The 16,013-nt window shown below is 27.1% G+C and overlaps 1 protein-coding gene across 1 annotated transcript; it reads left to right on the top strand.

The window, feature by feature from the left end:
- The first annotated feature begins 2,621 nt into the window (after positions 1–2,621).
- Positions 2,622–6,423, top strand: LOC145840449 (uncharacterized). Its single transcript, XM_082947712.1, has 5 exons — positions 2,622–2,812; positions 3,841–3,927; positions 4,159–4,312; positions 5,593–5,728; positions 6,194–6,423. Exons 1-5 carry the CDS (start codon positions 2,810–2,812, stop codon positions 6,303–6,305), a joined length of 492 nt encoding a protein of 163 aa, XP_082803838.1. The 5' UTR covers positions 2,622–2,809; the 3' UTR covers positions 6,306–6,423.
- Positions 6,424–16,013: the final 9,590 nt, after the last annotated feature.

The raw sequence follows: 16,013 nt of genomic DNA, 5'->3' as shown, positions 1-16,013 counted from the left end.
CATCATCAATCAATAAATTATTATCTTTATCAACTTGTTATTAAATACTTTTTTCAATGTATTAAGTCTTTAACTTCAAAATTACTTTTAACAGGGTTGCCACTCATATTTTCAAAAATTTTTCCTGGTTTTCAAAATTTCTTCCAGATTTTTAAAAATACAAATTTTTGGTTTACTTTTAGTTTAGAGATAAGAAACTGTGTTAAAACATATAAAAATATTGAAAACATACTGTAAAGCTACTTTAAATGTGTTTTAAATAAAAAAAAATAAATGATGACAATTTTTTTTAATTATACTATAGACTTTTTGAAATCAAAATTTTACTACTGAATGTGTGAAAATTGTTAAAATTCCAGGTTTTTCAGTGATTTTTGTTCATAATTCCAGGTTTTATTTTCAAAATTTCTCAAATTCCAGGTTTCCAGGTAAAGAGGCAACTCTGTTTTAACCTTTACAAGTCATTTATTATTTATTTATGTTTTACTATACAAAGATAACAAATGGTTAATTAGTAATTTTGCTGTAAAATTGAGTTTGAGTATAACTTTACATTAGATCTCAAATACCTAATATTTAAAAACTTTTACAATGAATAACAGCAACTTTAATATTTTCTGAATGGCTGTAATAACTTCCATACTAAAATATACCAATAAACTAGTTTAAAACTATTGTTTTTATTTAAAATATTACACTAAAACACAGATAATTTGTTAAAGTGTTAAACATTTCTACACTATAACAGCATGTTGATCAGATTAATTTGAATTTATAATTTAAGCTTTATTTAATCTAACTTCTTAGCTTTGACATTTCTATGAATGGTTTGGAATTCTACCAAAAGTTCAACGTTCAGTTTCAAAAAGCATTCTAGTTAACAATGTACTTTTTAGTTAGAGAGAAAAGTTTTATTAAAAAACAATAAATAACAATAATAATGCAAGCTTAAGTTTTTTTTAAACTACCAGATTTGGCTGGCGATAAAAAAAAACTATGACTTTATCAAATGGAATAGAATATTTAACTGCAATTAAGATTTTTGCTTATATATGTGGGTAAAACTAGTACTAGTCTTCAAAAATTTAAATTGAATTATTTCAATGAGTCAAAATTTAAACCGAATTCGAAACTGTCTAAAAATAAAAAAGTATAAAAATACCTGAAAAATTATTTAAATGAAATTAAAAACTATCTAAAAATTGTAATTCAAACCAAATATCAAGAAAAGCATGAAGAAAACTCAAAACCTTAATACGACAGTCAAAATTTAAATGAAATTAAAAACGGTCTAAAATATTTTAAGAGAATTTATTAATATTTATCTAAATTAAATAAAGATCTGTCTAAAATTTTTAATTTAAACCAAGTATCAGCAAACCAATAAAAAGTCAAAACTTATTTTGTACTAGTATTGTATTCTATTTGAAAACGATATTATTCAACTTATTATCTCGGTTGATTTAGTTCGAACGAGTAAAACATTGTTTTGTTAATAAGATATAAAATTTGAATTGGACATTCTCCTTATCATTAAGCCCTGGACAAGACGTTAAAAGGTGTCCAAGTGGTGTGCGACTCGATAAACGAAAGATTCCTTTGTACGCCAGGTCTTAGGACCAAACATTTTGAGCGCTTTTACTTGTCGTTCAATAAACAATAAGTCGAGAACTTTTATTGTGATCTATAACGTAATTGTTATCTAGTATTGTATACTTATCTAAATCTTACTTGCTTTCCATTTTACTAATAAAAATTTGTTCCTGTTTCTGATGATCGAATTGACATTATCAAACCTTTGTTAAACTTGAACTTGTTTCTGCATGAATTCATTAAGTCTGTTTTTTTTTTTGTTTATGCAATTTGTATCGGATTCAAGTATTGATAAAGCTTCTTTTAAGCACAACCTGCATGTTATTGTTCCTGGTTTAAATATTTTTATCTCTTTTTAGTGTTTCCAAAATTACTAAACACTTTTCATTTTTGATTTGTGTGTTAGTTTTGAAAGTTCAGTTGCTTGTTTGTACTGGAGGTATTTTTTGTCGTTTGGTTTGCTATTAATTCAGGTATTGTGCGTTGCTATACGTATTTTTTGTTGGTTGACTAATGTATATTTTGATGAATTGACTGTTTTTATTGTTGCCTGGTAAATGAAGTTTTCTGCTCTACATTCTCCTCCTTTCAGGGGCATGTCTGTTTCTTTCTGCAGTTACGTGCTTTATCTTTGTTTTTTGTTTTTGTTGGTTATTAGTTTTATGTTCTGGTTTTTTATTACTGTTTCGATGTTTAGTATTACAAGAAACAATACAAAATTAAGTGTTAGGATGAACACGAAAATATAACCATATATATAATTGTTAACCTAAAAACTGTTTGTTTTAAAAATTAACTCTTTAAAATACTTATATTTTCAACAGTAACTATAATAATTCTTTTACAATAAATAATTGCTAAAAGAAACTACTTTAAAAACACTTACATCAAAGTTTAGCTTTTTCGAATAACTTACTTGTTTATTAGAAACCCTGCTGTATAAAAAATACTCTCCGCTAGTAAGCGCAACATAACAACGATTAGTCAACCACTTGACAACAGATGCTACTAAGTGTTTTGTTTCGTGTAACAAACCTCATTATTAAAAATTACTTGGTAGGAAGACTACTGACTGCAAACAAACCACTCAATTGTCCTTTGGAGGGCTGGAATCTTTGGAGGAGTCAATCTTGGAGGAAAAGTCTTTGGAGGTTAAGATTCTTGGAATGATATAAGACATATTCGCCCAATAAGGACAGATCTACGTTGACGGAACATGGTTAATTGTTTGTACTTAATTTTAAACACATTTTTATTGATTAACAATGACCAAAAAATATTTTCAATATTTAAAAATATATTCTAGTTTAAATGTTTATTAAATGTTAAGAACGATAAACTCCGAAATCAATTTTTGCCGTTGAACTTTGATTAATATAATTGTGTATAATCAAATTTTGTACTAGTTTAGCATTTTTAGAATTTCCATTCGGTAAAGCTTTATATTTACAACAAACTATAATAAATTATAGCACTTTCTTTTAATATACACAAAGTTGAGTAAAAACTAAAAGTCAAAAGTACCAAAAATCAGTGGTTAATTAAAAAAAATATATCCAAAAGTGTTCGAAAAATATATTTGTTTATATTTTTGTTTGTTTTAATGTTTAAAATTTACGATTTTAAATTGTATGAAAAACTTTTTATACATTAAGAATAAACATAAAGTGTTCTTGTTAGACTACAAATACCACATGTTAATAAAACAACTTACTTTAAAAGCAAATGTTATAGATAAGTTAAAACTCGAACATAAACACTCTATACAATGTAGAAAACTAGAAACTAAAATTGAAGTTTGAGTAAGCTTTATAAAAATTTACTTTATTTAAACAAACAATATAAAAGCTGTTTTTGTTTAACTTAATTAAGTTTTATTAAAGATAGAGTTTAAAGAGATCATCATTTGTTTTCTAGATGTTTTATAAAAAGCTACTATTTAATTAGTTTTAGTTGGTCGCCACATAGTATGTCTGTTTATTTAAAATTTAGTTGATTACAAGTAACATAGAAAGTTTATTATACTAGTAGAGCTATGTTATTACGACTTGAAAACAAACTAAAAAAAATTAAATTTGTGTGAAAACTTGCATCTTTCGTTAATTTTAGTTCGTAAACTGAAAAATTATGACTGCATTTTGTATTTAAGCACCATTAAACATTTTTTTAAAAGTTGCACTTTACTCTACTTACTTAAAAAAAGTTTCAATAAAGATTATTTTAATACAAATTTTGTTTACTATTTAGGAAAACGGAAATTTGAAACGTTTTGGCAATTCTTTTATTCAATCTATTCAAGGTGAAAATTGTGAAATTATCTCTAATACAAGCAAGGTTTGTTTAAGTCATAACTAATTTTGAAATGAACCTAAAGTTAGTTTATGCTTTTTATTAATTTGGCTTATCCGAAGACTTAAAATTAATAGTTTACTTTAAATCTAAAAAATATTATATGTTTTTTATATTTTAAATAACATTGTACTATTTCTAAAACTTATATAAAGCTGTATCCAATGGTAATAACTAACAAAATACCGACAAACTTGTAAATAAATTTATACATAGGAACGAAATAAATCAGGATCGGTTTGTAGCAACGTAAGTGAAGATAATTTTAAACAAGTGTCTATTAAACCACCAGTGAAAAATAATAAAAATTCTAAAATCAATTTGCTCAGAAGTGAAATAATTAAATGCAGAAAACTTGGAATTCCTCTGAGTTAGTTTAAATATTTGCTTTATTATTTGTGTTTCTTTCAAAAAAAGTATTATGTATGTTTTAATCAGTTTTTTATACAACTTAGGTGTAAATTATACTTATATCCATTTGAAATCATTTATAGCTTTGTATTTGTTTATTTTTTGTACTTTAAAAGTTTTGGGACTGGATGTATAGTATTTGTCAAAATATTATAAACCAATGTTTGTAAACATTTTATTTAAATCAGATAAATAAATAAAATTTTACCACTACGTTTTAATGATAGTATGTACAGTTTAATTATCTGAGAAAACTTTATGAAAAAAATCTTTAAAAATTAAAAAGCTATCATAATTTTAAACTTTAGTCGTTATTATTTTAAAAAATTAGTCATTTTTGTTGTTAATCTAACCTTAAAAATCGGTGGTCGCTTTAACAAATTGTTTATATACAAAAAAAAGTTTCAGAAAACTATCTTTACTATATATAATAAACTTCCAACTAAAATACTAAAATTTTCAGTAAATGTTGATCACGTTATCTTTTTAGCGACAATTACGTAAAGCACTATTATTACGTCACAATAGCTAGTTTTTGATGAGGCACTTAACAAAAGAACACGTAATTTTATGGTACGCATGTTATAAGAGATACATGTTTTTTATCAATTTCCAATTGTTTACACATGTTTTTATATTGTTACAAACTATGTTTTATGTTGTTTCTATTGCTACAAATCATGTGAATATAACGTCACTTGATATCTCACAATTGTGTTGCGGTTAATACTGAAACTTTTCAACCACTTAAATTTTATACTTCAGTTTTAAAATAATAGTTTTGTTTGAGAAACGTGCGAATAGGTTAATAGATAAAAAATTTTTAAGTTTGAGCAGTGAAACGCCGATAGTTGAAATAAAGTTTTAGCACAAGATCATCTGTGATATACATTCCGATAAGCTTAGCTTATCAGGATCTCCAGGATTTAACGCCTTATAACGTTACATCTTATAAGTTTGATAACTATATTTTTTAAAGCTTAGTATATAGTTAATTACAATATAACAACTTGATATTTTTAAGCATTTTATCAAAAAAATAAATAAAACAAAATATAAAGTTATAAAAAAAAGAACTGATCAAAAGACTAAACTTTAAATTTTATGTTGAAAATCTTATTAAGAAGGTAAAATAACCCTGTTTAAATTTTGAATTTGTTTAATAATTGCAGTTAACTTACTCAGTTACTTAAATTGTATACAACTATATTATTTACGCATTAAATAAACAAACAACAGATCCAAATAAGTGGAGTAGATTTCATGTATTAAAATGGGTTCACTACATTTCAATAAGCACAAATATAAAAATTGATTTTGAAAAGTTTTCTATGAACGGCAGAGGTCTTTGTTACATTTCACTCGATGGTTTCTTGTTAGTTTGCAATAAAATATAGCTTTCTTAAAATAACTCTAATTAAGAATTTACTTTTTTTTTCAAAGTTAAGATTTTTGATAGCATTTAAGTTTATAATCTTTTTTACAACAATAATAATTATTAGTATTTCTCAAAACAATTTACTTATTCGTTAAATGTTCAAACTATACTTTATTGGTTTTCATAAAAATGTTTCGAGTATTTTACTTTAATCGTTAGTACAATTCTTTTGAATTTTGATTTATTAAAACAATTTCAAAATACAACTTGAAGTAAAATGAGCTTTAAGTTAGTTTAGTAGAAAATAAAAAGTTTACCCTTAAGCACGTTTTTAGCTAAAAGTAGTTTTATACTTCATATTTTAAATGTTTATCAGTTTAAATATTTTTATAAAAATAAGTATTTACATTAAATAGTCAATAGGTGTTCTAACCAATAAATATAATTTATTTTTACTAACAGAAACAGAAGTCCAGAGTGTGGGAAACTACTTTATTCTGAGTTACAAAAGAAACTGATTTCACATGTTTATTTGCTTGTTATTAAAAGTAAATCACAAAAAATTCACAACTGATTTTTTCACTTTTAATTGATTGTTTGTATGATAGACCGGGCTCTAATCTGTTTTCAATTTAATTTTTATTTGTTGAAGCAATTTATCGTCGAAAATAAATATTGTAGATTAAAGTGTGCTTATTAGTTCTATTCATATAAGTATATATTTAAAGTAGCATATAAGATAAGCGTTAAACTTAGTAGATATATTTGCAAATTTAAAAAGTATTGAAAGCTCAAATAACTGATTGATAAACTTTATAAAAAAGAAAAATTAATATGTGTTTGTTAAAGTTCTTGTTACTAAAAGAATTAATTAAATTATTCCTATCTAAAAACCTTTTAAAAAACAAAAAAATTTGAAGGTCTTTAATGAGTTATCTAACAAATAAAGTTTCAAAAAATATTACCTGCTAAAAATTAAGATGAAAAGTTTTTTTTTGGTTGTAAAACAAAATTTCGCCAGTTTGAAACGAAACTTTAGAATAAAAATTGAATTTAAATTAAAAGGATTATAATTACAATAAAAGTATAAAGCTGTTGTTACAAAAAAACTTTTGTCTATTCTGCTTAGTTTTAATTGTAAGTTTACAGTAAGTTTTGTGTTTTAGCTTTAGATAGTAAGTAAGCTTTATGAATTTAGTTATTTGTCTTTCAGTATTTGCAGTAAAACATTTGAAGTTAGAGGAACTATTAAGTATAAATAACAGTAACTTTCTACAAGAAAAAACTAGTTATATAAAAACCTAACAAAAGTAAAATACTTTTGATATGATACTTTAAAATTTTTTTACTATGAAACTGTACTTGTTATTTTTTTTATATTAGTTGTTAGGTTTGCAATGTTTAACATAGCATGAAAATTAAACATTAAAACTACAGATTTAGCATACAAGTATAAAGTTTTAAAAGAAAATTTTTGAAAGACTATTATGTTCACAAAAAATATAAAGCTTTTATAACAACTGTGTTTTTAATCTGTTTATTTACAATAATTGAATCCCGATAATCACTTTTATTACTTTGTTTATTTGAATTTTTAAGTTTAGTACGAGTAAATAGAGGTTAACTTATAAAGATCCAGTCAGTCAAGTAAGGCCTGTAGAAGTTCAAAACATATCTTTAAGTACTTCAATATTTATTGCATTTACATCGTTACTCTGTATAAAACTCATAAGACTTCATAGAAGTATAAACATCTAATAAACAAATAAACATCATAAATACCATAATGGTTAACATAATGAAATTATTATTTTTAAATTTTAAATAAAACGTATATAACAAAACTAAAACTCCTGATAGGCTTAAATATATTATTTACTTTAATTAGTTTTCATAAAAAAGTTAATTATAAGATATAAATAAATAACTATTTAATTTATATTTTAATTTGAAAGTATTTTAATTGTTATACTTTTTATACTAAAAAAGTACTATAAATTACTATTATTCCTTTTTTGGAACCAATCCTATAATGCGCTTTTTAAGTTTTGGTTATTTTCCAATTAAAAGTTTAATCAACAAAAAGTATAATACTTTGTTTCAAACAAAAGTAAGTAAATAGATTTTGTCTGTAAGTGAACAAGATTTGTATATTTTACAAAATTTAACAATTCTATAGTGACGTAATATTGTAATTTCGATATTTCGAAATTTTCGATGCTTGCCAACTATTATAAGTTTACAAGCTAAGGAAGTAATTGATCTTCTTTGCTTTTTAAAACTCAAGTAGAAAAGCTTTTAAAGTTACACTATACTAACAAAATTCAACGCACGAACTAGTTAAAACATTAAAAACAAGTTCTAAAGTTAATAAAGTAAACCAGAATAAGATGAATTCTAGTGAAATACAACAACCTCTCCAAAAGGATCTTGCAACTACAATAGGTTAGTGTTTTGTACATACTTTATTTGATGTATAATTATTGTTACTATTAGTTAGATTTCAGTTTCTGTATACAAGTTGTTTAACTTAGTAAATAAAGAAAGTTGTATAAAAAGATCTAAACATTTTTTTTTGCATGACTAATATTTATGATCAATCTTGAGAGTTTTGCTATTTAATTAGAAACAATTTATATGTATTAAATCCGTTGTTATGTATATTACAATGTATGTTTAAAACGAAATTTAGAGAAAATTGAGACAAAAGTATGTATGTTTAGCAATTTGTTTACAAATCTTGTTGTTACAAAGTCTAAAATATACTGCAAGCATTTGAAAAACAACTATAGTTTAGACCTTCAAACAATTTTAACGTTTATTTTTTTAAGTTGTATATTTGAACTTCTATAAACAGTTTTAGATATTTGTTGTTTAAACTAAATTGTTTTGTTTAGATGTGTTTTACTTATTAAAACGATTTTAGCTGTTTAAAGTAAATTTTTTTTAATAACTTTCTAAATATGTCAAAAAAGCTGAAATAATTAACAAATTTGATATTCTATTTAAGTTTAGAATTTGCTGACTATGACTAGTAAGCCCTTATTTTGTTAAATTGCTTAAAAAACATATTTTTGATCAGGGTTGTCTAGTAAAAAGTATTTTGTAGGACTGATTGGTTTAGAGGAGTTGCACTGAAGAATAAAAGCAAATATTTTAATCACAAGTTTTGATTAAATATGGTTTTGTATGTTCGCGGGATTTTCATTCATCCAGCAGCCACACTTTTAAAAATTCGTTTTTAATTCGTTAGTGCGACCCATCTAAACCAATTTGTCCCATAAAATACTTTTTACTTGATAATTGTGATCAAACACAAAACTCTTATGCAAACATGTTCATAACGTTGTCAATCCCTACTTTAACTCATAAGTTTATCATCATATCGTTGATACTATGTACATTATGTAATGTATACTTTATTTTTAAAAACAATGCTAGTTTTTGTGATTATGAATTAATAGCTGGTGTATCAAATTAATAAAAAAAATTTACCTATATAAGTTTAGAATAAAAATAATTTTCTTAAAACACTTACTCATGCGTTTAAAATTTATGTTTTTAAAAATTAAGTACAATGTGTTAACTCTTTTGTATCAAACTTTATAATTTCTACAAAACTTTTAAATCTTTCGATATATCATAGATGTTGACTGTAATTTGACCCAATGTTAATGTTATCTTTAAAAAATAAATAAAAGTTAATTGTAGCTGAATTTTTAACAACAGTAAAGAACACCTAATGTATATAAAACAGTATTTTATGTTTGTGATTTAGTAGCTTAAACAATAAGTTTGTTGTTTAAGAATTTCATTTTACCTTAAACGAATTTTTTGAACCTTATTACTTTATTTATTGTAAAACTTTAGTATATCACATAAGTTTTAAAGAGTATTTTGATATAACTATAAAAAAGAAGTTCTTTACCTATAAGGTGCTATATAATGCTCAAATATTACTTGGTGTCTTATTACTAACATTTAACAGTAGTATCAAAAGTAATTTTTCTTTTATTTAACAAAACAACTAAGCATTACTTTATTTAAATTTTTATAACTTACAATGACTTATAATTTAGTGAATAAGTTTATAAAGTGATTAAACCATATTTAAAACATACTTATGTAAGCTTTTTGATACTAAAAATTAAAGGAATAAAATTTTCCTAAAAAAGTGATTTGTAATTATGTAGTTAAAAATCATAAAACAACTCAAGTAATATCTGTGGCAGGTTTGTATATTCAAGCATTGCTTTTTTTAGTGAAGAAACAAGTCAGATTTTTCTTATCAATTATCTCCTAGTACAAGACACAAAAGTAGTTTTAATTTCATAAAGATTTATATTAGTATCTACATTTAGCATTTCTTAACAATATACCTTCTATGTACTTGCATTGTCTATATTTTGAAATATAAAATCGACCTCAAAAATTTCAATTTTATACATAAATATTTACTATTTGATGTTAGTTAATACATATTTCTAATATCGCTATTTAAACTTTTCATTAAATAAATAAAAATAGTTATTTGATTCTTTTTAATAACAACAACTTTGTTTGACTTGCATACTTACTATAATGCATGTTGACATAGAAAATTGTTTATTCATATTAGCTTTATTTCACATGAATTGTATTAACAACTTGTGTAACGCAAATTTATGAGGTTAAAGTTTTATGAATTCTTTTTAGTAGAATATTGACTATCTTATGTGACTTTAGTTATAAAGTTTCAAAGCTTATCAAAACTCAAAACTTATTCAAAATAGAAGCGTTACATTAAAAGTTTTGAATGCTAACTAACATAAAACACCATTTGAAAATTAGCATGAGTAATTTCAAAACTACTAGAAACTATTTATCACTAGCAGGCGTATAACAGAAACGTCCCTTAATTAAACTGGTCGGTAGCCTTTTATAAATGCGGGCCAATTTTCTTATAAAAAGTTGCTCTCAGGCAGCACTGTATAAAAATTTCAGTAATCTGTAGTTTCCGCAGGCCTCAGTTATTTCAAAATTTTATGTATTAATCAATTTAAGAATACTATTTTAAATCAAAAATGTGATAAACTAAGCAAAACTAACAAATAATTAAATTAAGGGCCTAGTTAATTGTAAGTTTTTAGTAAAAAAAAAAATTGTTACTGTTTTTAAAAGGTATGTTATTAACTGAAAAGTACTTCGCAGGCCTCAGTTTCCGACCTCTGCTTAATTACACACTGTAACATTGCCAATAATTTTATGTGCTTATATAATAGCTGCACATATAAGTTATGCTTTTAAAACTTGATTAGCTTTTGCTTCCTCTGGAGGTTTTGTATATTTATCTTTTATAACTTAAAAAAAAACTTTGGTCTTTCAAATAATTTTGATAAAACTTAGTTTTGTTTTGAAGTTACACAACAAAAACTGGTCAAATGTTTTCCAAATAATCTAAACATTTAATATAAGTATTTTAATACATTAGGAATATCTTTGTTGTCATAAGCTTTGTATAAATGATATACGAAACCGTAATTATACATTTTTTGTTTCAGAATACTTTAACAACTAGCTTAAGTTTTGATACTCGTAAACAAAAAAATTTAATTTCGACATATATAACATACAATTTTGTACAAAATGACTAGCTTTCTAAAAAACAAGATTAAAATATACAAAAAATGATTACTACAAATTATTAGTCAAATAACTAATATCATACAAATTAAATTTAAGTCCTTGGAATTTACTAAGAACTGAAGAAGTTATAGGAACTCGAGTACTTAATTTGAAATAACTTAGTACTTAATTTGTATATCGAAACGTTTGTCTCAATTAATAACTTTGTTTCAAGATATTCTGTAAAATTAAGAATACTTTAAAGCTACTTAGTATTTGAAAACCTTCCAAAACTATATTTTACCAGTCCTGCACATGGTTGTTTTTCATCTGTTATCTTTAAATAAGATATTCCTCAGTATATTTATTAGTGTGCATAATTAGGGTGAAACTCTTCTATCAATTAATTTAAGTATTAGTGGTATAGATTCAAAAACCATAGCTGTAGATAATTCTAGTTGTTTTATTTATGTATTTGTCCAAATAAATAAATCTTATAGTATGACGTGTAATTGTTTCAGTTACTGTTCAACAAACAATACATTTATCTGTAGCACACATTTTATCTAACTTTTTTGTATATATTTTTAATCAGTTCTACCTTTGTAAAGACAAAGTTAACAACTTTTATTTAATAGATATGACTAAAAATTCTATGTAAATTAAGTCATTAAATGTTATACTTGAAACTCTGTACGCTGTGGTTGTTTTAAGAGTAAAATAGTATTAAAAATAAAATAGTTTTACTGTGAGTAATAATTAAAAAAATCAATATATTTCTATTTACAGCTGAGGATGACGGTTGCTTGCTACCTTCAACTGGTGTTAGAAAGTCAAACACATCTGTTGCCAACAAACAAAATGAACAACCCACTTGCTTGTATCCTTCAGCTCTCAAATCCATGAAGAAGCAGTCATCACTGAGAAGAAGCTCTAGAAGTATGAGCAAGCCCAGGAGATCTGCGATGAAGACTAAAGTACCACCTTCTTCAGTGACTTTTGACTGCCCTTCAGAGACTCTCAGCACCGAAGCTCTTGTAGATGACGACACTCTCAATCCGTCAGCAGCTAACAGAAGGAAGAAGATTAATTCTAAGATGTCGACCGGGAGTCTTTCAAGTGTGAGAAGATTGGCAGAATCTATCCCCGATTTGCGAAGACGAGACAGTATGTCGAGCGTCAGGAGATTGGCTAACTCAATCCCCAACTGCAAACCTCCGAGGTCAGTCAAATCTGTTCGCACACAAAAGAAGCCTTCGCTTATAAAGAAGAAAGCTCCACGGTCAATAAAACCTTCTGGAAGTTGTAAACGTCCAAAGAAAAGGAAGTCCTCAAAGCAGAAAAGAAGGGCAGTTAGCAGACCAGTAAGTAGACCCAGGAGGAGAAGTGTGTCTAGGAAGAAGAGCAAGTATGTTCCTAAGAAGAAAACAGTTAGAAATAGGAGCGTGCCTGCTTACAGTTACCGCAATTTTTCAAACAACAGTCTTTACAGGCAGCAGTATTTGGACGGAAACGGATTTTACAGCTACAACAGCCAACCAAGGAGAGTTTATGCACCAAAACAAACAAGCTACTGGCAACGACCGATTTATGGAAGCACATACCCAGCATCTCCACTTAGTTGTTATCCTACTGCCAATAATGCAAGTCTTTTGCAACCATCAACTAGACACAATGAACCAAGAAGCTACACTAGAAACTACAATGACGCATTCTACCCTTCAACGAGAACAGACTCTTATCATTCAGATGAATACTCTGAAGACAAACCAAGTTACTATGACGATTCCGACCTAGATAAGAGCTACGACAGGTCATCGATCTATGATAGGTACAATTCATACAACGACAACTACATCTCTCCTTCTACAGGATACAATCCGCCCTCTTATGATTCTGCTTGTCAGTCTGATGAAGACTCCGTAACGACTGAAGAAACTGATTATTATGATGAATATCCACGAAATAACTACATCATGCCTTCATCTGGTGGCTACAGAGATGAAGCAATTAGAAGCAATTGTTTGTACCCTTCTGCTGGAGTTAAAAGATCTGATACTTCTATTAGTACTAATAACTCCAAGAAAAACTGTTTGCATCCATCTGCAGGAGTCAAAAGATCTGACACCTCTGTTAGCACTACTAATTCCAAGAAAAACTGTTTGTACCCATCTGCTGGAGTCAAAAGATCTGATACGTCTGTTAGCACTAATAGCTCCAAGAAAAACTGTTTGTACCCATCTGCTGGAGTCAAAAGATCTGATACGTCTGTTAGCACTAATAGCTCCAAGAAAAACTGTTTGTACCCATCTGCTGGAGTCAAAAGATCTGATACGTCTGTTAGCACTAATAGCTCCAAGAAAAACTGTTTGTACCCATCTGCTGGAGTCAAAAGATCTGATACTTCTGTTAGCACTAATAGCTCCAAGAAAAACTGTTTGCATCCTTCAACAGGTTTCAAAAGGTCTGAGACCTCTGTTAGCACTAATAATTCCAAGAATTCAAGTGAAAAACCCAGTGAAACCTGCTTGTATCCCTCATTGGGAGCTAAGAGATCAAAAAGCTCTGTCAACCTTGACACTCAACGCAGAAATTTGAGAGAAAGTCTCTCAGATGACGAATGCTTGTACCCATCTGCTGCTGTTCGCGACTCAAACACTTCTCTCGAATCAAGTAACCGTGATTTTAGAGGTGAACCCGGCAACGATTGTATGTACCCTTCTGTGCGAAGGTCAGACACTTCTGTATGCACAGAAGAAACTGAAAGTATGATGAGTGAGAGCGATAGTATAGCAACTGACATACTGCTCCAACCATCTGCCAGACAAGAAGGTGACAGTGTTGTCAGTGAGAGCAATGAAGAAGAAAGTGACAGTGTTGTCAGTGAGAGCAATGAAGAAGAAAGTGACAGTGTTGTAAGTAAGAGCAATGACAGTCAGACGAGCTCAGTAGAAAGTGTTATCATGCAACCGTCAGCTAGACAGCTTAACAGGAGATCTTATCAAGATGAAGACCTTTACGAAGATGACGAAACAGACAGCTACTACTCCGAAGAAACAGAAACAGCATCTGATGAGTACTCAGTTGACAATGAAGACCCTGTGGGGCTCGAAAATGTTCCGTTAACATCCCAGGGAGTTGACAATGATTACAGTGAAACGTGTTCTGATGATGAGGATACAGAATCTTGTGTTGATGATGAAGATACAGAATCGCGTGTTGATGATGAAGAGAGTGCTGCTTCCTCAGAATACTATGATGATGACGAGCAGATGCAATACTGAAAAACAAACATTAAAAATAAAAACACCACAAATGAAATGCCTCTCACATTTTGAGACGAAGATCTTGTCTAACGACAATTGTTCTCAAGTTTTTTGCCATTTATTGTTTAATAAATTATACTTCCACACAAAACTCTGTCTTTGAACTTTGTAAGTATCTAAGAATTTCAGTATTGCCACTTAGTTTCTAATATTTCGAATCTAATAACTAAAGTTAATTCTATGTTTGTTTGATTGATTATTCGTATTAATTCAAAAAATATTGATGAGTAAAGATATGTTTAAAATAATGTAACTTATCTGTAACTCTTTTATACATGTCTTGATAGAAAATAGTTTCCAAAAGTTTAGACTGAAAAATTTAAGTGTAAAGTAAGTATTACATCATTAAGTGTCTGAAAATACTTTGATTTAGCACTCATGTAAATGTCAAGTAGAGAAGTACCTTTTGTTACAAAGTTTAAATAATTAGCTGTAGTTGTTATCCATTGTTTTAGATATACTCAAATAATGTTAATTGTAAGTAACTTATTTTAGATTGTGATTGAAAAAAGTTTCTACTTGAATAAGTTAAAAAAGACAACTTAATCAAAAAAGTTATTTCTATACTTAAGGAGTAAATCAATTTTAAATATTAAAGTCTTTTTTAGAAATTGTTACTTAAGTTACAAGTATTATTATATGGGACACGTTCACAATTCACCCATTCAAATTCGAGAACCGATTACCGAACGAGGGTTAGAGGTAGCAGTGATAGTGAGAAACAAATAAATTAAATTCAAAAAATATATAAAATAAATTAGTATATAAAAAAATGCAAAAAAAAATGGGTGGATTTTAAACGCGGGTGGATTTTGATAGTATACCTACTATATACTGCAATCGTTTCTAGTTAGAGAGTTCAAATAGTTGTCTTCTAAAAAGCAAAAAAATATATTCATTAAAAATCTATCTCCTCATACAGTTTTTAGTCATAGTTTTCATTCTTTCTCAGTCTAAACTTAAGTATATTATGAACAAGTTGTGTGAAACGGATTTTTTATGGTTTTTAAAGTTTTTTTTAAAAAGAACTACAAAAATGATCATCAAAAAGAAAGTTCATCTTCTTACAAATTGCGAAAATATTACAAAGAGTATCTTCTAAAGGTTTTAGAATAAGGTTACTTGAAAACGTAAGCTGCAACTTAAGGAGTAAATGCTAATAGAATATAGTATTGGGTAGTGGCGATACATGGTTTTTTTTAGAGGGTGCGAACAACTTACAAGTATTTTAAAAACTTCTTGATTTTTTTAAACTAGTAAAGTAATGCTAGCCCCTAAGTTTTATTAAATGGAGTATCTGCTTTAATGTTCCACCCTATGCGACGACCCTAATACTAATAAGTTTTTCTGTG

The sequence above is a fragment of the Thalia democratica genome, chromosome 7 (assembly GCF_965202585.1).
Source record: "Thalia democratica chromosome 7, ktThaDemo2.hap1.1, whole genome shotgun sequence".
Classification (NCBI taxonomy): Eukaryota; Metazoa; Chordata; class Thaliacea; order Salpida; family Salpidae; genus Thalia; species Thalia democratica.
The sequence above is the reverse complement of the archived record's forward strand: the minus strand, read 5'-3'. Positions and strand labels throughout refer to the sequence as shown.